This window comes from Bos mutus, chromosome X (genome assembly GCF_027580195.1).
Source record: "Bos mutus isolate GX-2022 chromosome X, NWIPB_WYAK_1.1, whole genome shotgun sequence".
Classification (NCBI taxonomy): Eukaryota; Metazoa; Chordata; class Mammalia; order Artiodactyla; family Bovidae; genus Bos; species Bos mutus.
The window spans coordinates 90,365,728-90,393,085 of record NC_091646.1 but is presented as its reverse complement, the minus strand read 5'-3'; the positions used below and the strand labels follow the sequence as shown (position 1 = coordinate 90,393,085).

The 27,358-nt window shown below is 42.8% G+C and overlaps 1 protein-coding gene and 1 non-coding gene across 10 annotated transcripts in view; both read right to left on the bottom strand.

The window, feature by feature from the left end:
* Positions 1–3,631: 3,631 nt before the first annotated feature.
* The window catches only part of CASK (calcium/calmodulin dependent serine protein kinase), a 374,249-nt gene continuing 350,522 nt past the window's right edge, over positions 3,632–27,358 (bottom strand). For all 9 annotated transcript variants that reach the window (XM_070366505.1, XM_070366507.1, XM_070366509.1 and 6 more), the window contains 5 exons: positions 23,532–23,612; positions 23,350–23,430; positions 20,312–20,514; positions 12,146–12,229; positions 3,632–8,656 (listed from right to left, as the gene is read on the bottom strand). In XM_070366505.1, coding sequence (XP_070222606.1) covers positions 8,480–8,656; positions 12,146–12,229; positions 20,312–20,514; positions 23,350–23,430; positions 23,532–23,612 — 626 coding nt within the window. In that variant the 3' untranslated portion in view covers positions 3,632–8,479. The remainder of the gene's footprint in view (positions 8,657–12,145; positions 12,230–20,311; positions 20,515–23,349; positions 23,431–23,531; positions 23,613–27,358) is intronic.
* On the bottom strand, positions 17,257–17,329 carry TRNAG-UCC (transfer RNA glycine (anticodon UCC)). Its single transcript has one exon. It is a non-coding gene; the product is annotated as a tRNA-Gly (tRNA).

The following is a 27,358-nucleotide window of genomic DNA, read 5'->3' as shown; positions in this document are numbered from 1 at the left end:
GTATCAACTCTTTATATATCATATTTGCTGCAAAATGTCCTTCCAAGTTTGTGGTCTGCAACTTTTCAATAGAAAAGTTTATATTTTTATGAGATCAAATCTTTTGGCTGCTTTGTGACTTTGCTTTCTTATAAACTTAAAAGTTACTCTCTTCTAGAGTTTTCCTGACTAATTCTGTGTTCTTTTCATTTTCTATCCTTTCATTAAAGAGTTCTTTGTCTAACACTAGTTTTGGTGTAGGGTGTCTTAATTGTCTTAGCTTTGGAACAGATTACAATCTGGAAGGGTTACACATCCCTCCTTGATTTTCTTTCCTAGTATTTCCTTTAATTAAAATTAGGAAAAAAACCACTGTTTATTCTTCTAGATGAATAGTCATTTTGTAAAGGTCCAACATTTTTGTTTGGATTAAAAAAATTTTTTTTGGCCATGCTGAGCAGCATGTGGGAACTTCCCTGACCAGGGGTCGAACTCTCACTCTGGAAGTGCGGTACCTTAGCCACTGGACCACCAGGGGAGTCCCTGTTTGGATTTTGGTTTGGTGCTGTATTAAACTTCGACATTAATTTGGAAAAAAATTGATGCCATTAAAATACTTAGCTTTTCCATTCAGGAACATTTCTGTTTATTCAAGTCTTTTATATTCTCAGCACAGCTTTGAGGTCTTTTTATATAAATCCCATGGATTTTGTTGGTTTTTAAAAACTTGCTGCAATGGAGAATGGCATCTGCTTTTACCATGAACATTTTCTAACTTTATGGCTAGTATATAAGGAGAGCATTGAGTTCTGAGTGATTTTGTACCTGCTTTTTATTAACTTGAACAGCTTGCCAGTTGTTCTCATGGGTATTTTAAGGTACATGATAGTATTATTAGCAAATATGCACAGTTTTGTCTCATCTTTTCCAACTTTGATACTTCTTTGCTCTGTTTTTGGTTGGTGTTTTAAAAGCAATATTAAATAATCATGGCAGGAGGATTATATTTTAGTGTGTGTGCTTAGTATGTGTTGAGTATGCCCCCACTGCATTAAAAATATAGATATATTGAGATATATTACTGTGGAAAAATACCAGCCTGGAAGAGATACAGTGTTTATAGCATTTGTCTCCAAGTGGCAGAATCTGGCTGAATGTCTCCTTTTTGTTGATCCATATTTTCTAATCATTCTAGGAAGCTCATGTGTTATTTAAGTAATTTAAAAGATTATTCCAATTGTAATGTCTTTATTGTGCCACTTTTAGGTGGATCATGTTGACTATGAGTTGAAATAGCTATTTGTCTGCTGAAGACATTTTCTATCTTATTTGTAAGAGTTTTTCTTTGTCTTTAGAAGTGCGGGCTGAATTTTGTGAAATTTTTTTTGGCAACTGTGAAGATGATCATATGATTTTTTTTCCTTTTTTTTGTAATTGAGGTCTATTTTATGTTCAGTAGAATGTGCAGATCTTAGGCATTCGGTTTGATGTGTTTGGCATATGCTGATGTAACCACCACCCCAAATGGGAAATAGAACATTTCCATCACCCTAGAAAGTTCTAGGAGAAGTCCTGTGGTAAGCTGTTGATTTGTGTGGCTGAGCCTCCACCTCCAGCCTGCGAGCGGGCTTGATTCCCCTGTCTCCAGCCTCAGTTTAACATTTCAAGGGCCTGGTGCCACATGTCACATCCCAGTAGGCTGTCCCCTCTGGTCATTCATCATACCATCCTGGGGATAGAAGGGAAAACAGATTCTTTGCCAAGCAAGTGGCCATGGGGAGGGAGAGATAAAGCTGCCTCCTGAGATGTGAAGAGGGAACTGCAGACGCTTGGAGCGTTCAGTGATCTAGCCTGAGAATGTGTCTCTGGCCAAACTGTTTCTGGGCACCACTCTCTGAAATGTGAGGATGGGGGAGGACCATGGAGAGAGGCCAGTGCATACACTACCTTGACCATGGAGTTTCACTGTAGAGCCTGTGGCCTGTGTGCTGTTCCTGGAGAAAACAGATGCCACCTTGCCTGGTCCTCTAAGGGGACTTGGTACTCTCAGGGTACTCAAGGTCACTACTCTCGGTGACCTTGAATTCCTGGTCAGTGTCTGCTACCCTGTACCAACGTAGCTGGGTTCTTGTTGCAGACCTGCAGGCTCTGCTGCAATGGGTCATGGAATGATCCCCAGTGTTGTTTTCAGCTTATCATATTATGTCAGCTGGGCAAAATATAGAAGTACATGTTTCTATTCATTCCTACCAGCTTAATACTGTTGGATGTGTCTTCAATGCCCTGAAGTGCAGAAAATGAGCTTAGTAGTAGCATTATGCTTTTGGTTACCTGTACATGTAGGGTATGAAATCTGCAGAAAGATGATTTGTGTGCATGTGTGCTAAGTCAATTCAGTTGTGTCCAACTCTGCGACCCCATGGACTGAAGCCTGCCAGGCTTCCCCGTCCATGGGATTCTCCAGGGAAGAATACTAGAGTGTGTTGCCATGCTCTCCTCCAGGGGATCTTCCTGACCCAGGGATCGAAACTGTCTCTCTTATGTCTTCTGCATTCCCACTAATGCCACCTGGGAAGCCCTGAATCAGAGGACTTGGGGACCCCTGAATCAGAAGGCCAGAGGCTCAGATTTCTTATCTGAATGTGACCCAGACTCTTCTGTGTGTTTTCCATAGGGTGAGGTTTACCTGACTGAGGTAAATAATATCTCCTGTTTATGTTTCCTTAATATGTGTCTTCTCAAAGTGAGCAGTTTAAAAAAAAAAAAAGGTGAGCCCTGGTAGTATATTCAGGCCCGGCTATTTCTAGGGGTGTTGGCGCTGGATACATGCAAGTGTGGGTTCCTGAAGCCGCCTTGGTTCTGTACTTGGGCAGAGAGCCCCGGGCCAGGAAGGCAAGGTGTGAAGTAGGTCATTGAGGCACACAAGGGGGCGTCTCAGGCCAAAAGCCCAGCTCCCAACCCCAAGGGCAGCAGGCTTCCTCCTGAGGCTTTCCATGCAAACGTCAAGCAAGGGACGGCCTTTCCATGCTGGGCGCCTGTACAGCTTGAATCAGCTTAGTCACCTCTTCCTAAGAGCTGTCGCAGCTTGGATTTTATTTTTTCTTTTTCTGTTTAAACCTGAAGCTATTTAAAGCCTGCATCCAAAGGCAAGTAGTTGAGTTGCAGGGCCAGGGGGCGCGCGCCTCTGGCGGGGGAAGGCCAGGCCTTTATGGGAAGGTCTGTAAGGCCTAACCCTCTCCCTCTGATCCTTGGGTGGTTTGTCCTGCAATCTGAGGAGACAACTACCTTTTCATGTTTTATACATTTTATTCATACATTTCTCCAACTTTGAAATGACAAAAGCCCAATTCTATGGTTTCCCATTACACAGCATCCTACAGGTATGTATATTCTACAAAGAATACTATGGAGTTTCTCTTCCTCCCCTGTCACACAAGAGACAACTGATTAGGGTTGCGTTGACTTGTCCTGTACCGACAGTGCACCAGCGTTCTGGGTGTTCTGGCGACAGGGCAAAGGGATCAGGGCAGGAGGGCGTGTGCTAAGGCATGTAAATAGATAAACACAGAGAGAAAGAAAAGCGGGACATTTACAAAGAATCCGAACCTTTCCGATGCCCTCACCTCCGGGGTGTCGGAGGACACAGACGCTCTTGCACGCTAAGGCTTGGCTGTACCCTGCAAATACTTACAATTGGATACGGTGAAATATACAACAACTGTTAACATCGCTCTCTTTTAATCACTGAGACAATACTTCAAAACCTTTTATAAAAAGGCAATTATACATACAGAAAAAAAAAAGGAACACGTTGGCAAAACTTTATGCAAAATAACCCCAGAACTGAGTTTGAATGGTGACGTGCCTGCCTGGCAATTAAACATGATGCTATGGTCTCTGCACGTGGGTATTGGGATTGTTCGGCCTTTGTGTCAGTTCCTGGGCCTGCTCCCCCACAGCTTCTCACTCCCTGCACAGGCGCCCTCTGGGGACACAGCAGAGACCAGAAATTGAGTCCCCCAATTCTTGGTTTCTTCAAAATGCAAATAATAGCCAGGGCTGCTCACGGTGGAGAAACCCCTATTTCCACCCCCGAGCAGAACTCCTTCCAAGAGACTGCACAGCCTCTGGGTCCCAAGATGGTCACCCCCAGGGCTTGATGGGTGAGACCACTGGCACGTTCCTTTGGTCACATGTGGGAGAGAAGGGAAGGAACACAGATGGGGCAGCGAAGCTCCAATGTTCTATGTGTAAAGAAATAGGGGGTTGTGCTTGGGGCCAGAAACGAGGTCTCCCGTGTGTGGTGCCAAACATCTCTTTCTGTTTTCTTTTGCTTGGTCCATTTGCACAGGGTCAAGAGAGTTGATGGTTAGGTGAGGGATGGGGGTAGCTCTGGATTTTCTATATGTCAGCCCACCTTCTGCAGCCCAAGAGAAGCAGAGAGAAGACCAGATAAAAAGGATGTGGACTGGTGGACATAAACTCTTTCTTTCTTTCTCTCACTTCCTGGATGCCTGTTACCCCTAAACTTCACTCACTAAACTGGAAGACCCAAGACTTCCAATAGCTCCAAGTTTAAGGCAAACCGATGAGTGGGTGTGGGCAAAGCCAACCAAGCGTTGAGCCTTACAGATGACGTCCTGTAACCAAAGACACCAAGTGGAGAGGAAGACCTTACTTCTAAAGGGGTAAGAAGTGGAAAAGTTCTACCAAATGAAACAATTCATGAGGAAAGCTTGTAGCCCTTCTGTAAGCTGCAGTCAGAAGCAAAAGATCTTTCTAAGAGGAGAATTAATAAGAGGCGCAGAACAAGAGAAAGAACACTTGGGGACCTTGGTATCTAAGCCCTTGGAAACAGGATGGAATTAGGAGGCTGTGTTCAGTTCTGGAAAAACAAGGCCCTCCTCCGTGTCCCCCCCACCCCCCGCCCCGCAACACACACACAAACACACACACTGGTTTGACAGGAAATAAGCAGGGGGATGAGAATCCACAGGGGCTTGTTTGGAATGCTGATTGCAAAATGCCTTCTCTTCTTTCCAAGGAGATAGCCTGGGAGGCATTAAGAATATATTAATCAAGAAATGTTCTTGCTAGCTTTAGCGGTATGTTCTCTTTGCCCTCAAGTGACTGACCTGAAATGAAGAAAAGGATATCAGGGGGAGACAAGAGCGTTTGCTTTGGGTCACCTGTCCTTAAAGGGCAGTGTCCATGCTGGACATTTCCACTGCTCAGTGTCCCCAGGGGTGGCTCAACTGATTACACTTTTTCCAGGAATGAACGCAAAGGCTTAATGAACAGATTAACTACAAGTGATTTAAAAACAAACCAAAAAAACCCTCTATAATCATGAGATCAAAGTCTTAAAAAATAATCATAACATGGAGTCCAGGCCCAGTGGGCTGGCCCCATCAGTGGGAGATGGACTGGGCCCTGGGGAAAAAGGAGCATATGCTGGTCCTTCGCGCGGTAAGGACTTTGCAGCATCTTTGGATACCCCACCGCCAACGGGACGGGCTCAGAAGATGCCTTCTGAATGCAAATTGCCAAGAAGTAGGTCACCCATTTCTGTTCCTCTCTGAGCAAATATTTTAAACCATCTCACCTAACAGGAGATATACTTAATTGCTTTTTAAAAGGCTACCATATTATCTCAACACTGGGATGCTTCCTGAATTAAACTGAGTGACATTTTCCTTTTTAGTGTTAAAATTGAACATGCTGCCTGGGCAAAGTAATTACTGTTTTATGATTAGAAAATCAGGACATTCTTTTTAACAGCTAATTTGACATATTAACCCCTATCCCCGTTTCTTGCTGTGAGGAATAGGACTGGAAAGAGAGCCCTCAGAATATGGCTGAATTGACCAGTGTTAAGATTTAATAATCTAATCATCTGCTGTTCTTTGAAAGGAAAAAAATGATTTTGTGGATGGAATGGAAACACTAAAGCAGCTTTTGAGCAATTTTCTGATTGCTCAGTGGACAATTGTAATGGAGTGGCAGCAGCAGTGTACTGTAATTACTCTGGATTCAGAAATTTAAGTCTTTTCTGCTAGGTCACAAAGACACTGCTTTAGGATAGTCGTATATCAGCAGAAGGGAACAGATGACCTCTTTGAGAAGTCAGAATGAGTTCTGGGCGCAGGAATTTTGCCACCTGCACAATGGTGAGAATGCCACCAGCCTGTGTACTTCTCAGCCCTGGGGCCACAGACTACACTGGCATTGCTTTTCTCTTCCTCTGCCTGACCTGCCTTTACCAGCATGGTGGGTGGCTCAAGACAGGCATCGTCAAGCATCCCCAGAGACTTGGTCTCAGAGGGCAAGTGGGCCATGGGGGTTCCTACCAGAGGGAGGGAGCTTCATTTCTCAGGTGTCAGTTGCATTCTTCTTTGTGCTTCATTGGAAAAGAGGTAGCGCGGGCATGCTCACACTGAGAAGAGCCCCATTGTGACCAATACCATCCTGGGAATGACTGGCTGGCCTTGGCGTTGCTCAGATTGCAGTCAGTCCCATCGCAGCCCAAACAGCTCTCGGGGTTTCTGCCTCCACCCAGGGTGTCTCTGGTTTAGTGGTTTGGTCACCCTGAGGTGGGACCCCAATGGAAGCAGTTTACTTAGCACTTTGTAAGCTGTATACTCATCGGGTCACCGACAAAGGACAACATCAGAGGAAAACCCAGCATTGTTCGGTAAGAGTAGGGGGAGGGGAGGGCGACACCGTCAAGAGTATACAAAAGCCTTCTCTGTGTGGTCCTTCAAGAGGAGCTGTTCTGCTCAGAACACATCCTGCATGTCCTGCCGAGGCACAAAGCAATGAGGCCATCTAACCTACAAGAAGGAAACTCGATGGTATTTTTTTCAACGATCTCAGGTTAATAGAACCACTGACACTCGAATGGAAAAACCTGCCACTGACCTCTGGCAAAAAGCGAGAAAACCGCCAGCCTGACTCACCTGTATTGGAAGAACGTGACCTCACAGAAGGGTGATGGGATGGTTAATGTCTCTGATGCAACAAGGACATGATTCTCCTGTGCCAAGGGATATAGCAAGAGGAAGGAGAAACCGCATGTTGCCTCCAGCACATGAGTGGCCCTCGGGTGCACTGCATTCTGGGAGCAGACGAGGTCCCAGCTGTGCTCTGGCAGAGTATTTTGTTGTCCTGCCAACTGATAGTCATTCCTAGGCCTTCGATGGTTCAATGAGCATCTAAAGGATTATAAAATCTAAAAGGTCATCACCTTGTAAACCTGAACAAATCTATGATGAAATGAAGGACCCAAAGGCATTTAATTATTGAACACATAAAAGGAAGTATATTTAAAAAAAAATTGGTCAAACTGTCCTGTTATCATTTTAAAGGAATTTACAGGGCTGTTATAGATTATTCTTTTGGAATAATTCAGTTTATAGCAAATGCCTAAACTGGTTTCTTCATTGCACAGTATATTCTCTTAAAATGGGTGCTTTAAAACAATTACATACATATTAAAAATCCTCATTTCTTTGCTTAATTAAAATGTTAATACTCTCAGACAACACAGATCTGAAATGGTGAAACCAGCAATTCCCCCTCCCACCTTACAACAAATTAAATTGAGACAAAATTACAAACACATTTCACTACATGGTTATTATTAATAAAAATCAGTTTCTTTTGTTTGTTTTTTTTATAAAGTTGCCCGAAATGCAAGGGATGTGCATAGGTTTACAACTTAGTCATAATAGCATTTTATTCTTATTCCCCTGGGTGTGCCCCGTGAACGGAATGTACTTTGTTGTAGATTACAGATTGTTTTGTCCAACACAGACACACCGACAGCATAAACGCTCGCGACTGTCCACATGCATTAAGAGTCAAGACCCAACTTCAAATCTCTAAAAGGTTTACAGGGTGCTTCAAAGAGACAGTATCACATTATCTGGATGGTACATAAAGGACTTAAAAAAAATACTATTCTAAAAAAAAAAAGAGGAAAAAAAGGCCTTTAAAAATTTATGAGTTTTGTAATCACTAGACTGATTATTTCAAATAAATAAAGGAAAGAAAGATATTCCAATCCATAAAATCAGACTCTAAAAAGAATGTAGTGTTCCAACCCCAGTCAAGGTAACAGAATCATTGTTTATTATTATTAAAATAGATTATAGAAAGCAGCATCTATTTTGTGCAGTTTTTAGGGGCCTTGGAAATAAAAAGCTATGATTTCCAAAAATATAACATTCCAAAGGATTGAATAATACATACATTTAAAGATACATTTTATTAAAGTTTAGGAGAACTGATTAAAAAAGATACTGTCTCTTTAAATTAGTGTGTAATTGTTTTTCTCCTCCTATCTATTCGGACATGACAATAATTATAAATGTAGGTCACACTACAACTAGGTAGTCTCTAGGGACCACGACCTGCTGACACAAGGCCGATAACAAAGAGGCTTTTCCATGTATGAGGTGGCTCCCAGTTATGCGGCAGATATCTGGGGGAGGGGGGCCTAATAGACCCAGGAGACGGGGACCCACTGCGGGGCTGTGCACACGTGCTCCACGGCTTCCTCCAAATGTCTGATTGTCTCGTCGATTTCATTGTTGATAATTGTGAGATCGAAGTAGTGCGCGTATGTTCTCTGTAAGATGTCAGACTCCTTCTGCAGACGCTGAAGAGATTCATCCTAAATGGTGAGGGGATGGAGGAAGGGGTGGGCGTGGGAGGAGGGAGAAGCAAAGAGGAGAGAGAAGTCAACCAAGATGGTTTTCTCGGGCTACATTTCTGTCTGTCCCGGTGTCAGAAACAGTTGAGGCCTGCCCATGATGGGACACATCTGAGTGTGAGGCCGAGGCCGCTTCGTGACAGAGGAGATGATGGCCCCCAGGATCCAGGGTCACAGAATGACGGCTTATAACCGTGACTCCTCACCATGCAATAGGGCCTCTATGCCAACCTGGATGGACCAGGACACAACACTCCTCAGCAAACACGTGACCCTGCTCTGGCGGAACTGTGCCCGTCTGGAGTCAGCCAAGACTGTCAGAGTCAGCTGCTCTGTGCTCATCCTCCTGACCCAGGCCTGCCTCATCTCAAACCACTCTCCTGTTTGGCAGAGTGGAGGGGGCTTCGGGGGCGGGGGTGAGGTCAGAGCCCTGCATCCCCTTTCCTTGGTCCTCTGCTCTTGTTTGCACCGAGCCCCGGATCCCAGCTGTGTTTGCCCCAAGAAGCCCCTGCCTCTGGACAACAAACGAAGTTGAATTTTTCTGCCATGTTCCCGGAATTCAATTACATACATAATGCATTGCCTTCACTCACTAGCAGTGGATATGCCAGAGGCAAAAGCTTTTTGGATGTTACCAGTAATGGATGAAATGAGGCCATATCCCAGATACAAAAGCAACTGACACCCGATGAATCCCTTCAAGGTGGTCTGCATTGGAAATGGCCAAACATCACTGTTTGTAGGTCCTCATATCTCTTATGGGAAAAACTCTGAAGGAGAAGCAGCTACTCAACTCTTTGCTGCAGTAAAGACTTTCCCTAAACTTCTGCCGTGAGCCCCAGACAGCCTCAGGAGGGCAGTTCTTTCAAGATGAGGATCTCTTAAGGGCCACCAGAAAGTCTGCCTCTGCATCTTCATGGTGCAGATATTGTTATTCTGAGCTTTTAATGGGGAAGTTCAAGTTTGAAACCAGGAAACTCTGTAAGTCAAATTAACTGATTAGGTAGGTGAGCTGTTGGGTGGACTCTGAAATATATATCTATCAATAGATACAATTCAATGCCTATTTGTTTGATTAGTATCTCTCTCCCCAACTATAGCACAAACTTGCCCTGCTGTGCCCAGCACTTGGCATTTGCCTTATACATAGTAAGTGCTTAATAAACCTTACCAAAAGAGCAAGCGCTTGGCTGGCTAATACTGGCCGTGATAGGATGTGAGGAGTGTTAAATTGGAAATCTACTAGGAAATGGGGGCCCATGATGACAGAGACCCATCTCTGAAAGGTGTGGTGCCATCATTTGGGAGCTGTTGGCACTCACTGCAGGCTTAGGACTCCTCTTTTCCCTGAGGCCCACCTGTTTATAAGAGACTCTTCCTGGGGGAACCTCGGTGTGTGGTGCAACCCTTTGACAAGGGGATTTGAGGTAAGATAGTAACACTCAATTCCATCACAGCACTACAGTGGGGATGACAGACACCAGACAAATTGGGAAATCAACCTTTTCTATCAGGACACTCTGAAATGAGAATGTCCTAACCTGTTTTGTCATCTACCAGAATTTCAAAGCAGGATGTGGCATGCTTTGAATGTTAGGTATTAACTACTTCAGCGTAGGTAAGACCTCAGTTAATCATTACCTTCTAAGGTTGTATCAACACACTTTCTGCTTGCACTTAAAAAGCATAATATTTTCACTGTGGCTCGACAAGAAACACAACACAAAAGCCCCATTTTAGGAAACATGCCTTCACCCAAAGACAGGAGTGCTTCCTACCAGTATGAGAAGGAGCAATTCCTATCATGTCATGCTCCAGGCTAGGGGATTCTATTGGAATGTACAGTAGTCCTGGGCTATTGTAGTCCTGGGCTAACATAAAGTCCTGGGCTTTAAGATCCACTAACAGGGCTTATAATTTGTTCAGAAAGCTGGGCTGATGAAAACATTCAAGAAAATTTATGACTGAGCGCATCACATTTTTAATGTAGTTCTCCCCCCCACCTTAAAGTTCCCTCTTAATGATCTTATAAGATGAAGTTACATTTGTCAGTTTCTTCCTCTACAACAGCTTGTTTGCAGGCTTGACTTAACATGAGCAGGGTTTAACTCAGTGAAAGCAAAATGCCTTTATTCTAACAGCAAAAGCAAGGATTTGTGGGAACAAAATGTCTACATTCTAATTCTATGAAAGGAAACAAGGCTGTATTTTATCACCTCCTAGCTGGTACTTACAGGCAATTTTCTGCACCATTTTGGCAGCTATGGAAAATTAGTAAAAGGGAAGGAAAAAAGGCAAAAACAAAAACAAAGCAAAGATGGTAATTCAAGAAAAATACATGGTAACCAAAGGATAAGAGCTAACCACAACATGGAGTTTCAAACATGTTTGTGTATTAAATAAGACGGAAAAGTAGACTTTAGACTTTTTTTTCTTTTGCAAATGAAACATCAAAAAATGACTGAAAATATGAGTGACGTAGAAATCAAGATATTTAATCTTTAAACCTAGATGAATTCCCTGGTGGCTCAGATGGGAAAGAATCTGCCTGCCATGCAGGAGATGTGGGTTTGATCCCTGGGTCGGGAAGATACCCTGGAAAAGGAAATGGCAACCCACTCCAGTACTCTTGCCTGGATATTTAATTTTTTTCCTTAAGGTGAAAATCTCCAAGCTTTGATTTTACTGTCATAGACTTGGGTGAGTCTAGGCCGCTGTTAACTAGACAGTGCCAAGAACATTCTGGTGGGTTCTAGACCCTGTGGAAGGGATGGTCTTCAGTATTAACTTTGTAGAGAGTTTCCTCGTATGAATGATCCTACAGCAGCAATATATTTACTGGACATGCCATAACTACCTTCTCATCAGCCTGGCAGTAGAAGGCTATGTGAGCCAGCTTGGTTCTAGATGCTACAGCTGAGCCTCACAGGCACCATCTCCATGGTGGCTGCTGACTTGAGTAGGCCTGAGAGGGGACTGAGCTCATTTCTAGGTTTGGGAGTCTCCAGGGGCCTGGGTAGAGGTCCTGCATGGGTTCTACACTGGAGGATGCTCAGGGGAGCCTGGGCAGCTCAGCCAAGGCGGTGGATGCCTCATAGTTGTCCTCAGGCAAAGCCGTCTTTGGCCCCGAGCTCTGTCAGTACAGCTGTGATCAGGAAGGCAGCCCCACAGGGCAGGAGCAGGCCCATGGAGAAGGCTGACTGTGCTGGACACTCAAGCTTGAATTTGCCTAATGACTCTGATCTCGGAAAAACCATACTTCTCTGTGGGGTGTAATTCCTCCTTCTGAAGGAGGACCTTGATCTCTGGAAATCTTAATGGCTGGCATGGAGGACAAAGCAGAGCTTCACTTAGTTGTCTTAATGAGATGGGGCTTTGGCCTTGAACGAGCAACAAAAAGGCATCCTTACTCGGGATTGCTGAGTAGAGGACAAACTGATTAATTCTTACCTCATTCAAACCTGGAGTGATAGTTGGTGCGGCAATAAAAACAACAAAAGGAGCAAACTCTGCTGTTCTCAGGACCTTCAGTGCCTGTGTAAACAAAGAGGAAAACTGAGACTTAGAAATAGCTGATGCAGTGTTCAAACAAGCCCATAGAAAATGATACAACTGGAAAAGCCCTTGATTCAAATTTTTGGCCAGATATTATTAAATTTACCACCATTATAAATAACTTATATGACTTCTTTTTGTCCAAGGGGTGGACAGTAGCCGTTGGAAAATAAAAGCTGACAAACTGGACATTTTTCTTAGGAATCTCATGAATCGATCTGAACTCTTTTTCTGCAGAAAAGTGAATATTGATTATGTTTGGTTACTGTTCATTCAAACCTGGTCATTTCAGTTTTTAGGAAATGCATTTTGGGGTAGATGGGGGCCAGCAGGCTGGCTCAGAACTCATCTAGAGCCCGCCAAGCCACACTGCAAATTGCTCACAGGGAGAGCAAGTCCTGACCACTGTGACTGTGTTCACACCGACACAGGCATTCTGAGTTGTCCCAGGGGAGGCCACCCCGCCCTACTCTGGGACTCTACAGGGAAGGGAGACCCCATGTAGAGACGGAGCGTGGAGCTACTCTAGACGCCATGTGACTGTGAGTAATTTGCAGGCCTGTGATAATACCTGTGTTCAAGGGAGAGGCACCTCTGAGGCCCCTTTCAGTTCTGTTCTGAGGCATCCAAAACCTCTAATTGCAAGCTACTAGTTTGTACAGAGATACTGCAAAGTTTGCACGTCATGCTGTGGGACTTGATTCTGGTCAGGGGTTGGTGCTTCTGCCCCTCCCCTCTGAGGACAGGGCTCTCCCCTGACCCCAAGCAAGGGGTTACACGCCCACCCTGCAACAAAGTCCAACATAGGCACACAATTCACAAGTGACTGGCATATAACTAATTCGTATGCATCAGGGGTAAATATCTTGCTGTCCTTTATTTAAGAATCTAACATGTCTATTCTGTTAGCCACAGTTTGCTTTCTTTTTTTAAATTTTTTTAATTAATTTATTTTAATTAGAGGCTAATTACTTTATAATATTGTATTGGTTTTGCCATACATCAACAGTTTGCTTTCTAAACAGCCTTTCAGTTGTTTGTGTTGCCCTATCCCTACTCCCCCATCCCCACCCCCAGTGCCTGGTTTGCTGTAATAACAGTTTGGGCTGCTTTCCAATTCCCAGGTGGCTCAGTGGTAAAGAATCCGCCTGCCAATGCAGGAGACACAAGAGACGTGGGTTCAATCCCTGGGTTGGGAAGGTCCCCTGGAGAAGGACATAGCAACCCACTCCAGTAGTCTTGCCTGGAGAGTCCCATGGACAGAGGAGCCTGGCAGGCTACAGTCCATGGGGTCGCCAAGAGTTGGCCACGACTGAGCATGCGTGCACAGAGCTCCTTATTAGCCACGTGATCTTGGTCTTGGTCAGAGTGAACCTTTAGCACACAGAGTGATTGTTTTAACGGGACTTTCCAGGTGGCGCTACTGGTAAAGAACCTGCCTGCCAATGCAAGAGATGTGAGTTCGATCCCTGGGTCGGGAAGGTCCCCTAGAGCAGGGCATGGCAACGCACTCCAGTATTCTTGCCTGGAGAATCCCATGGACAGAGAAGCCTGGCGGGCTGCAGTCCATGGGGTCGCAGAGTTGGACACAACTGAAGTGACTTAGTATGGCATGGCACAACCCTACTAAGCCCTGCCATTAGAATGATCTTTGGGAACTACAAATTTCCTCATATCACCCCTCCACTCTAAACCCTGCGAGATCTCCTTCTTGGCCTTGGGATGAAATGTAGCCTGGTCCATGCTCACCTTTCTGTCCCCCTCTGTGGACAGGCCTTGCTGAACTGCTTTTAGTTCCACAAAGGGTCATCCTTTCTCTTCCTGCTCCCTCTGCCTGGATACTCACTCCATCCCCTGGCCCCCCTTCCCCACGCTCCCTGTTGCTTGGCTGAGTGTTCTTTCTTCTGCAAATCCTTTGTGGGGTGTGAGTGGAGACAGGCGCCCCTCTGGTTTGCTCCTGACACACCCACACTTAGGCACCTGTAGGGCCCGTCACCATGGAGATGCAAGTGTCTGGATGTTGCCAGCTAAGCTTCTTGAGGGCAGGGCTGTATCATTCAGTGGTTGCCCTCTTGCCCCAAATGGCACCTGGCAGAAATTGTCTTTTGATCAAGCAAAGATGTAAAAGTAGTACATACAATTCACACAAAGTCTGTTTTGCCTTTTGAGGCAGGTTTGATTAGAGGGTATTGTGTTTTCATGCCTCAAACGACTCTCTCAGCCTCTCTCAGCTTCTATGAATATCAAGGCATGGAAGAGGCAAACTGGCTGCTCAAGGTTTTGAGTTTCCTGTTCAGTGCAAGGTTCACTTTCTCCAGGATTATGTTTCTGAATTTTAGTTACAGTTTCTCCTTGTGGGGTAAGGGAGTGTGGCACATTATTTTGCCTGCTATCAAAGTGCTGTCAAAAAACAAAACAAAACAAAACAAAAAAAATGTGCTTTAATTGTGAAAGTCACAGGCTCAGATTCCCTGTGGGAGAAACCTCTTCAAACTTGCATATGTTCATTTTTGAAAGAGGTAATTGGCAGTTCTTTGCAAAGCCTTTTGTGATTGAAGATTTTCGCAAGGAACAAATACCATGAAGAAGTCCATATATAGCTCAATGGAGCTTAACAGGGATCTTCGCTTAGAATGGGCCTTTCTATCATTAATATTGGGGGCCTTTTTTCTGTCCTTCCTATGCTCATAAATCAGGTGACTCCAGGGTCAGTTGAGACATAAGTTTTCCTGGTCATTCCACACCCACCCAGAGTCACCTTCTGGGCAACTTGGATGGGGACAAACTAAGGCATAGTCCCTACCCTTGCTCCCATCCCTGAGGTGCCAGATAGATGTCCATGAGCCACAACCCTCGGATGAAGTTGAGAATACCGCCCCTGGTGTGAAACGGACTTTTCTCCACTCAGTGACCACAGCCTAAAAGCCACCTAATTGAGTATTTTCAGTTCTAGTCTGCTATCCTATTACTACACCAGAAAACTCAGCAACTGTTATCTGCGTGAGGATTACCCTGCTCTATGCAGCATTCACGGGCTTCCCAGGTGGCGCAGTGGTAAAGAATCTGCCTGCCAACGCAGGAGACATGGGTTAGATCCTGGGTTGGGAAGATCCCCTGGAGAAGGGAATGGCAACCCACTCCAGTATTCTTGCCTGGAGAATCCCATGGACGGAGGAGCCTGGTGGGCTATGGTCCATTGGGTCACAAAGACTGGGACACGACTGAGCAACTGAGCACAACCACCCCAAGACATTCACACCCTTAGTCTTTAACCATGAAGACGGGAAGGTCGTTCAGCACCTACTGCATGAGACCGTCAATGTAGACTGTAGTCACCACATCACCAACTGCCTCTTATGTCTAAGAATCAGGTGATATATTCCGTTAGCAGTTAACTCCAAGGAAAAAACCAACATACTTTCCACTAGATGAGAATTATGTGATTCATGACATTCTCCTTTTTGTCCTGGCTGCCAGGAAGTTCCGAGCCTCATTTCATGTTTATCACAGTAACTACAGTAGCCTCTGTGGTTAGTATATTTGCTTCCTCCTTCTGCTCATGGCTTTGACTTTCTCTCCTATATTACTATAGTTTCAAAAATGCTAAGATGCCTCGAATCCTGACTGAGATCTTGCCTAGTCTCCCTCATATCTTCAGCAGTCACCATGCACATCCTCAGTTCTTGAAGGCCTCTGTCCCCAGACTCTGCTCTACTTATGGCTCTCAAGTGGGTGCCATTTTCTGGCATAGTCTTAGCTTGCCTGAAGTTCAGGAGCAGGAAATGGGATTGCTTCACCAGGATCCCCCTCTGTCAGGCCATTAGTAGGTGGCTTTAAGATGATCTCTAAACCCTCTTCCTTTTTGACTTTTAAGATGAGACACAGATTTGTTAATATTCATAGGCAAATATCTCTTTCTGAATCCCCAAGAAGGGAGAGTCTAGAAAGACCACTGAAAATATGTTGGATTCAGACAGGCAATGAAGCATTAATTTAACATTTAAAGCTAACTCTTTCTCTTTTGCAGATGAGTTGATTTAATGGCTTATCTGTGGCCAATAATTAATCTCAGGTTACTACCCTCAAGGAATAAAAACTCATTTGACCAAATATCTAAGCAGCAGCTATCTTTAAGACTTAACTAGGAGAAGGAAATGGCAATCCACTCCAGTATTCTTGCCTGGAAAATCTCATGGACAGATGAGCCTGGTGGACTAGTGTCTGGCATCCCAGAGTCGTACACAATTTAGCAACTGAACAACAACAACACACAATCAGGCAGATGGTGATTTGGGGAAATAGTTCTTGATGGAAATGTGACATGAAATGAAGAGTGAAGTGACCTAGCAATATGGAATACAGAGTTTTGTAAGAAATTAACATTTGTGTATAGAATAATAATTGCAAATATTCAAACAATAAAGTCCATGGCTAAAGAAAAAAAAAAAAGACTTAACTGGTTTTTGCATCGAACCTTGACTGGTGATTCGTTTCACATATGATATTATACATGTTTCAATGCCACTCTCCCAAATCATCCCACCCTCGCCCTCTCCCACAGAGTCCATAAGACTGTTCTATATTAAAAAAAAAAAAAAAAAAGATCTTAATGACCCAGATAACCACACACAAAAGACTTATCTGGTTTTTGCAAAATTAAAAACCACTTAAGGGCAAGTATTGGAGTCATTTTGGAGAAAGATCTAAGGGCTTAAGAAGAACACAATGATGCCAGAAACTGACTTCACATAACAGCTCCTAGTTCAGAACCTGGCTCTTGTTTCTAAGCCCAGATCCCTAATAGGACTGTACATCCTCCTTGATGACAACCTTTCCCCCTGTGGGCGAAAGCAAAGCCACAGCAATTTTGTTACTGGCAACTCTTCAGTGCAGCAAATGGCCAAATCAGAATATAATTAAAATCTAAAAAAAAAAAACAAAAAACCCAAACAAACACCCCCCCCACCTTTTTTTAATTATATCATGTGGCATGTGGGATTTCTTAGTTCCCTGACCAGGGATCAAACCTGTGCCCTCTGCAGTGGAAGTGCAGAGTCTTAACCACTGGACCACCAGGGAAGTCCCTAAAACTGTCTTGACTACACATTGGAGCTATGAGAGTTCTGGGATTAGGGACATAGATTATTTTCTGAGCCATGGCTTTATTTCCATGAGAAATCAGCTCTACAGCTTTCCTCAGGTTTAACTTCCTTACAGATTTTTCTAAATGTTAAAGATTTAAATTGTACTCCTATATACAAGGTGCACCAGCTTAAGGATTAATCAGGGTTAACTTTTCTAGGATGCTACAGTGAAAGGAGGCTGGGATTTTCTGTTTAAAAGAACAACCCGAATGCAAACCAAGACTGTTCAAGTGACAGTTAGGTTAAGCCTTGATTTCTTCATCTACAAAAGTGGATACAGACGTCTCGATCTCTGGTTACAAGGATTAGGTAGAAGAACTAATTGCTTGGCAAATGTAGAGGAACATAATCTATTCCTATTATTTTAAGAGAAGTCAGGTTACTCATTTTTGTCTAAAGTCTTTACCATGGTCCTTTGGGATTAAAGTAGAACTGTAGCATCTTATACAGTATTATTAGACATGTGTTCAGTTTGGCCTGAACTGTCTAAAGTCAGTTAATATGGCACAGACAACGAGCTGAACACCAGTGTGGGCTTTCTAGGGTGTCAGCAGTGGCTGAAGGGAGAGAGTTGTAAAAATGCCACCTGGCACTTCTCCCATTATAGATGGTTTTTGATGAACACTGAGGAAGGAATTTCATCCTTACCAGCTTGCCTTATTTGTATTCTTAGCTCCTGGCAGAATGCTTAGAACATACTAAGCAGTTAATACAGGCTGGTTGAGTCCAACTGTCCGTGACACACAATGGAGTGGGTAATCAGACGGCCAGGGTGGGAAAAGGGCGTGGAGAAAACGTCTTAAGGAGAGAGACTCCCCGAAGCAATGGGGCTCTGCCTGACAGCAAGTTGGTCATGGCCACGGGCATCCTGAAGGCAGGGTGCAGGCCCCGTCCAGCCGCGGGGGTGAGTGGGCTGAAGGGAGAGAAGCCTGAGGGCAAAGCCCAGGTGGTGCAGGCTCTGGGCACCTGTGGCTGGACCGCTGGATGTGACGGTCACGGTGCCTGGGACCAGAGCGGTCAACCAGACTGATGAAGGAAGTGGGATCCGTGTGATCCCCGAGCCCAGGGCCCTATCTCTCCCGAGAGACCCCAGTTCTGAGAGGAGGGGGACAAAGAAGGCAGGAGAGAAGAAAGCGGTGAGCCCCGCCAGCAGATAGGGAACAAGGAAGATGCCCAGGTCGGGCCACAGGTTGCTCTGGTGCCCAGTGCCGCACGTGGGCATCCTGGTAAGGCCGAGACAAGTGTCTCCCGCTCAGCAGTGCAGAGCAGTGCAAGGCTGGGCAGGGGAGAGGGCACAGGGAAGCTGGGTGCCAGGAAGGGAGCAGCGGTAGCAGCAACAGCAACAGCGGTGGCGGCAGCGGCAGCAGGTGAGGCAGAAAGCCCTGGAAAGTGGGCTGAGGTAACGCGGAGGGGGTCTGAGGAGCCCTGCAGCCAGCATACTGCTAGAGACATTACTACCAGCAGAAAACGACGTTCAGGTGAAGACCAGTGTGGAACCCAAGGACAGGGTGTCGAAGACCAGGACCAGGATTGAGACTTTGCCTCTAGCCACCCCTGGCCAGAAGATTTTTCCAATCCCTAGTAAGGAGGGATCAGTAGTTAAACAAAAATCAATCTACATTACACATCATATATTTAGTTCTCTAAAGGTCCAAGTTCATTGTTAAGTAGCTGTATAGCGTTCACCCTACTGTTGCTTTCCTCCCCAGCCCCTTAACCAGATTCCAAGTTCAAGAACCCCATTAGGTGCTGGGACATGGAAATGGCTGAATCCCCTGGCCCTGAGGTTAAGATCTGGGGGCCAAGTAACTGAGCCGCCAGGCCCCAGGTCACATAAACCCTGGTTAAGCTGGTTCCATTCTCTTTTTGGGGATGGTTAGGGGCCCAAGTCTCACACAGTGGCCGTTGACCAGGGATCTTCCCTGCCCCAGGGTAGCCAAGTAAGCCTTCTGGTGAGACAAAGCCTGCTGGAGGAGAGCTGGTCTACCATTTCAGCAGGTGGTACACTGATTCTACTTATAAGTGATAAGGGATTTTCCGTACAGGTTGGTCTTAGAAACAGCAGGCCGCAGAGTCACATGGGCACCCACAAGCCTCTCCTGTAACCTGCCCGGGTGTCTACAACTCCCAAATCCTTCCTACTAGGCTTTGAGTCCCACTTGTTAGTTTGTCCTCAGATGAAAAATAGCTTGTGAGCATTTCTGATGTAAGGCCTTGTGCTTTTTCCTTTGCAAGTTTAATAATTTCAATTTCTTCCAGCACAGGATGCATCTGCAGATCATCTAATCGTCTCTGAGTCCAGCTCTCTGAGCCCTCTCCAGGTTCTCCATATGCCTTCAAGTTTAAGCTCAGGGTCAGGCACTGGCCCTTAGTAAAGAGGTGGAGGAGGCTGAGAACCACCACGGGTCTGTACCCCTGCTCCACCTGGCATAACCTGGGGCTCGCTCGTGCTTGCATTCATAAAGCTAGGGCTGCACATCAGACCCAGGGCTCAGGGTCAGAATTTCTTGCTGGTGATTAACCTAAGATGCTGGCAGAGGCTCTGATGGTCTAGTGTGAGCTGTATCAAGAGAGGAAAGGTGGCTGTGGTGTTTAACCAAGTGCCAGAGTCTCATCCTGAGTCAGATTAATGGAGGGTTTCTGGAGACCTGATCAGGCGCCTTACTGAGCACCTGAGTATAATGAATCTCATAAGAGAATAGTTTCTCTTTCTTAGGTACACTGTGTGCAGTCTGAGCACAACGATTAGCTTGCATTTTGGGTGGTTAACTCATGGTGCCTTCATTGCTGATACTTTCCTGTAGCTTGCTATTAGATTATTATGTGACCCATGATGTTCTGATGGCACATTTTGTTTCAGAACCTGAGCTTAGCATGCAGGCAGGATGACGGCATGCCAGGGGTGGCCGGGCATTACCTGAGGCTCCACGTCCAGTATCGCAATCAGACCTTGCTCGTGGATCTTGCGGATGGTCTCCAGTTTTGTCCCGTACATCGCATCCTCGTGGCTGCCGTACTCCAGGTACTCATTATTAGAGATGTCTTGCATCATTTGGTCATGAGATACGAAGTAATAATTCTTTCCGTTTTCTTCATCTTTCTTTGGAGGTCTGGTTGTATCTGCAAAGTCACAGGTCAAAAGAGGTTTAAGAGGCTGAGCGTATGAGCCGATGCTCCCCATGGACCTGTGCTATGCTGTGCTTAGTTGCTCAGTCACGTCCGACTCTTTGTGACCCCATAGACTGTAGCCCGTCAGGCTCCTCTGTCCATTGGGATTCTCCAGGCAAGAATACTGGAGTGGACATCCTATCCTTTCTCCAGGGGATCTTCCCAACCCAGGGACTGAAGCCAGGTCTCCTGCATTGCAGGTAGATTCTTTACCATCTGAGCCACGAGAGGAGCCCCCAGTGGACTTACCCGAACCCATTCTCTCTTAAAAGCCATGGATCCTGTAGCATATGTCACCCTCTGTTCCCACCCCCAGTAGCTTTGTAGAAATCAGTTCTAGAAGTCCTATTTGTTCATGTGACACCAGAACATAGTAGTTGGTTAGTTGTTTGGTTTGGTGAACCTTTCCGTGTGTAGATGAGATCTATTTCATCCCTTCAAGGGTAATGACAGGGGAAAGACACTAAATGACCCAGGATTAACTTAACTTGCTGTATGGTTTAATGCAGTTAGGTCTTCAGAGAAGGAAAAAGGAGAATTAAACAATAGAAAACCCCAAATGGTTATTTAAGTAAGTGAAAATTAAAAAAAGTTTAAAAATTCAGTTCCTCAGTTTTACTAGCCACATTTCAGAGGTTTAGTACCCACATGTGCCTAGTGGCTACTGTACTGGACAGCACAGATATAGAATGCTCTCACGAGAGAACATTCTATTGAATAGTGCTGGTTTACAGCATCATGTACAAGGAGACTATTAGAATACAGCAAAAGGGATATTGGAAACATAATGACCTTAGCCAGACATGGCCATAATAGTTAGGAAAGACCTAAACTAGGAATTGGCAAACCATGGCTTGTGGGCCAAACATGGCCTGCTGTCTGTTCTTGTGAATAAAATTCTATTGGAACACAGCCATGCTCATTTGTTTACATATTGCTTTCAAGCCACAATGGCGGAGTTGAGCAGTTGTGTCAGAGACCATATGGCCTTGAAAATCTCAAATATTTGCTGTCTAGTCCTTTACAGAAAAGGTCTGCTGACTCCTGACCTGAGTGAGTGTTTACTAAAATATCTGCCCATAAGTCCTACTTCTGTGGGATACTAACAGGACCAGCATTCTCCAAAATGCACTTTAGGAGATGTTTTTCTAGATAAGCCAGAAACAACAGTTTTAGTTTTCTTTCTCCTTTTGCTTCTTTGCTTTTTTGAGCAGGGACAAATTTATGCAACTCTTTGTGGTACATGAGTCCGAACCCAGGGGGAGTTCCCCATCTCCTGCTCCAGCTAGACTGCACAACTCCTAAGTGCTCATGGACATCAAAACGTGGATGTTTAAAGAAGAACCCTTTCTCCAGGCACACAAAAAACTGAAGAAACAGCATACTACACTGACGCTGTATTATGTGCTATATACATACCCACGGTCAAATATTATGGCAAGTAGACATGATTAGGGTCAGCAAAGCACAATTTAAAACCAAGCTAGTTCATTGGCTATTTAATAACATAGAATTTCAATTGCTTATGTGATCAAGAAGAAGGTTAGCTAAGCTTGCTCTACTCATGGTCTAGACATAAGGAGAATTAAAATAATATTTGGAAGTATTTTACTAGAAAACTCAAGTGGTACCAATTGAAAGAATATTTGGTGAATTTCTTTCTTTCTTTTTTTTTTTTTGAGTAAATCAGATAGGGTTCTGGGATGAGAGTGGTCTGATGAAGCCTCACAACTCTCTGGAGTGTAGAGAAAAGTCAGTGGTATTGACATGGCATTGGAAGGCACTGCAGGATGGAGTCAATCATCACACATTCTCCTTTAGCTCTTCTCACTCTGAACAAAGCTCTAATTGCGAGAAGGCTTTTGGGATTCAAATTTTAAACTTTGGAATAGTAATAATAAAAATAATAAAATGAGAGTAGTAAGGTGCTATTATCTATCCAGTATCTGCTAAGTACTTCACATGACCTTAAATCCTCTTCATCTTCCTGGAATTACTTCATTTTGTAATTGAGGAAGCAAAGAGGACATGAGATTAAGGATAAGATAGAGAAAATCAGGAGAATAAAAATATTATAGATTTAAAATTCTTTACAATAAGCAGTGGATAGCCCATTGTGTTTTAAAAGTGATAAAAGTCAACAATTTAGGTACTGATTAAGGAAAATATTGTTATATCAAAGAAAACTATACTATCATTAAAACCTATTTTTCTGAAGAATAATTCATCTGGGTAACATTTATGACATACTGTTGGAAAAATTAGTTTATGAACAGATTGGATGAGCCCAATTTTGTTAAACTATAACAGTGATAACACACACATACACATGATGTGTTTGTACTAAGAGAAGTCTGGAAGGATATTCAATAAAATATTGATGGCACTATTATTTGGGGGGGTGGTGGTGGTAGGACTTCCCTGGTGGCTCAGTGGTAAAGAACCTGACTGTCAATGCAGGAGACTTTGGGTTCAATCCCTGGGTCAGGAAGATCCCCTGTGGAGGAAATGGCAACCCACTCCAATATTCTTGCCTGGGAAATACCATGGACAGAGGAGCCTGGCGGGCTACACCATGGGGTCACAAAGAGTCGGACATGACTGAGTGACTAAACAACAACTATAGGGGGTGGGTGGGGTTGGGATTAACTGTTAACTCATTTTCTTCTTTGTTCTTTTCTGGATTTTCCAAATTTCCTATAATGAACAGTTCTTACTATGTTATCAGAAAAATATGTAAATTACAATATTGGAAAAATACTAGGAAAAATATACATAATTGCTTACGTGGAATAGGGTATGCAAACCGGTCTGGGTGCTTTGTGATGAGGGTGTTCTTTATGTGTCTTCTCCCAACACCATGCGCACCTATGTCATTTTTTAAAAAGTTAAAATTGATAATCGTTAATAATAATTGTAAAATGTTTTGAAGATGAAAATAAGAAAGCCACTTATACAGTCAAACTTACCTAACAGGACTAGTGTTTTCCTTTTGAATGCTGGCAGTTTTACTACTTCTTCATATGTAACAAGATCTAATTGATCAAACACTAAAATGCAAAGATTTAGAAGGAATATAAATTTACAGAAGGAATAGTTCATGTATATAAATTATAATTTTACTGGCAAAACCAAAATTATAGTAAATCCATGTCTTAAGAAATATGAATCCAACTTATGATATATAGCTCATATGTAATTTAAGTCATATAACCTTTTGGGAGAAGAGTTCACTTTTAAGCCCATGAAAATGCACTTTAGAACCAGGGGCATCCAAAGACATGTTGGGCACATGCATATAAGTCCAATTGTGAAAGATACTGCATCTCTTTTCATGCAGTATCCAACAAATCATATGAGTTCATTCAAAACCACATGCTGTTCATATTTTTGCAATTTTAAGAAATCAGCAATACTAAAAAGAAAAAGTCTCCAGACAGTGACCAACATGAATATAGCGTGAATGCAACTAGAATTAACCAAGAAAGAGTCCAGCCAGATTATTTCTAGGGATGGATGAGAGATGCATGGACAGCTGGTCTTTAACTTGACGGTTCTTTCTTTCAGCAGAGTTGCTGAAGGTAGCATGCTAGATTCTGTCAAAGTCAAGTTCTGTAAGTGTGATTTCACAAACTTTGGAAATGAGCATCTCACAGGTTTTATTGTAACCCAGCTAGCTATCCATTCAGTGGAAAGTCTTGGGTGTGTAAGTAGGGGAACATGCTTCACTGGACCCCCTAACTTTGTCAGCCTGTGTATGGTAAGTCGGGATGGATAGAACCAGAAGAAGCATGAAGCAGTCTGAACTTGGAAACCTTTGCAAAAAGGGAGTTCTCTAATCATTACAGACTGAGAAGAAAAGCTTTAAAAATAGTTTTTTGAAACCTGATTCTTAATAAAACTATTACAAAAACTTTCCCAAGAGGATGACCGTTCCTGTTGAAGTTTAAGGTAGTCCGATTCTCACATACATTTGAAAATTCTCACAAGAAGGTTAAAATCATGTATCTGTGTTCCTGTAATTTTTTTTCTATGTGGAATTACCCAAATGTTGTCAGGCACACACTGAAATTTCTTTCTTTCTTTTTTAAAGAATATTGAATAAGGTCTGGATTTTAGAGGGGTTGCAATAAATTCCATGAAACTGATTCCATGGTATAATAGAGGAATCTACAATGCTTCAGTCAATTATTAAGAGAAGCATCTATTCCCTGAAACAATATGGCCAACTGCTTTTGAATATTAGCTCAGTCCTTAACATTTGTGATTTTCCCAGTAGCAAAGAACCTTAAAATGCAAAATAGGATACTCTGGAATGCAATAGATCAGAAACAAACAAACAGAAGTATAATTCCCAAAATATTAAAAAAGAGAAATACAATATGTTAAAAATAAGGGTTAGTGCATGTTAATGGGTATTTGTGCATTTGTTTTCCTTTGATAACTTGATTGCATAAAGGTTGACTAAAAGACTTTAAAGCATATTTCTCTAGCAACAGCTAAAAAACCACAAAATGCTTTCTGTGTTTAGAATGGCAGATTCACAAAATTGAAATGAACAGGAGGTTCTCTGCATGGCAGAGCTAGCTAGTCATGCTGCAGTGATAATGGTGACGAAGAGTTGTAAAAATAAAAGGAGAGCAGACGGCATTGTTCTTTATACCTATTGCCCTCTGAGTGCTATGTCCATCAAGAAAAGTATGCTTATGAAAGAGGTCCATCAGCAAGCTGATATACTTTAGTATCTAGAAATAATCAAGCATCTCACAAAAGAGCAAGATGTTGACACATATTTTTCTGAATGGTATGTACATCTCTTTCCCTCTATAGATTCTATTCAATCTTACTGAATTAAGTCATCTTTTTTCAACCACATAAGAATGAGTTAGATACTAACAATCAACATGACAAACAAATGAACAGATATGTTACACATCAATATCTTAATCATAAATGAGTAGCATGAAGAGGTTACTCTGGTCTAAATGAAATCATCACATGGCCACAGGATGGAGAAACAGTAAAAGAGGATATTTTCAAATATGACATACAAGGAATATAAGGAGAACACTTAGAGACTGAACTTTTAAAGGTTTTAAGTTGTTTGCTGATTAAAAGAAAGGGACTTGATGAGAGGAAATCGTCAAAAACAAAGAGGCACAGTCACTCAACAGGTTACTTACATGCACAGAGGCCATTGGGAGTAAGACAGCATGAAAAATGTACAGGGGTCATTGAAATATGGCTTTTAATATATTAGTAAAATAAAAGTATAATATGCACAAAAGAAACTTTACCATGCAATATTCTAAACACAAGGCAAATAAATCACATTAAGAAACAAACTCATTTTAATAAAAAATCCAACAATAACCTTATATATAAGTCAGTGGGTTTTATATACTAGCAAATGCATACAAATTTTGTCTGGAAATCATTACAAGAAAGCTTCTTCAGGGAGTGTAGGAGTGGAAGTCTTTTGCTTTTCATTTTGTGTCTTTTCTAATCACATCTGCCTATTACTTTTACTATTAAAAAAAACTGTCAACAGGGCCACTTTCAGTTGTCTTTAGAGTTCTCGGTATTAAAGAAAACAAAAGTAATAGATTTTAAAATTCAACAGTACTAATTTGTGGTATTAAGCATAATTTAAACACACCTATGAATGGTATTGTAGAAATCCTCTATAGATTTGTTCATATTTGTATATATAAATGGGGTTTCTCAGGATATTTAAATACCACTGCTCAGGGCTTTAACATTAAAAAAAAAATGAATTAATGAAGACGTTAAGAAAAAAGTTTGTATTAATAACTTGACCTAAAACTGATTTTGGAAGTCCTAGGGCTGAGGAATCTCAATGCCTCAAAGAGTATAGTTCTTCTAGAAACACGACAATGCTTTTTGTGTCAAATTTGTGACAAAATTTTTTTTATGTTTTATAGAAAATGTATATACTGTAAAACTCAAACATAATCAAATCTATTCCCAAGGCTTCAGAAATACAGTCTGGCACATTGTTCTGACTTCTCTGTAAGCTATTCAAGACACCTGTAAGTATTTAGGTAACTATTCTCTAGTAGAATCTTTTTCCATAAAAAAAACTTTAACATTTATTCCTTGTCTCAGTAGGAAAAGCCACATAGTATCTTCAAATACTAAACCTCCACTTAGGTGAGAAATTTCACACAGGTAACACTGGGCTGAGCGCACACACAAACGCCTGCAGTGGCCAGGCAGCTCATTTGTTTGAGTGAATGGGCCACATGCAAGCATGGAGCCCTGGAGACAATGGATCCTATAGAATGAGTGTCCATCAAGAGGGACCTCAACAGCCTAGAGTCGCTAAGGGAGGAAGTGGGCCCCATGTTAGCACACTCCGTTCCTTCAAGGAAAGGTAAGAAACCAAGATTTTATGTTAAATATTTGATTTTCAGATGATTATTTTAAACACTATATATGTATGGAAAAAACATTTGTTTATGGGTCACATTCAGCTGATAGATTCCCACTATATAAAGTGAGAAGTAGGCAACAGTTTGAATAGAATTATGCTTTAACTAGACATGTGGAATTTTCAGGTAACAGAAATGGAAATAATTAATTCTAGTATTTTATCATTTCTATCAGTTCTAGGTCTTAATAAAGTTCTCGTCTTTCATTTTTACTACAAATATAAACAACTTCAGAATTTAATGATGAGGTTTGGATCCTGCTATCAATAGTTGCAGAATTCTCAAAGAAAGGAAAAAAAAATATGGTCCTTATTTTTTAAAAATTATTTTTCAATGTATAA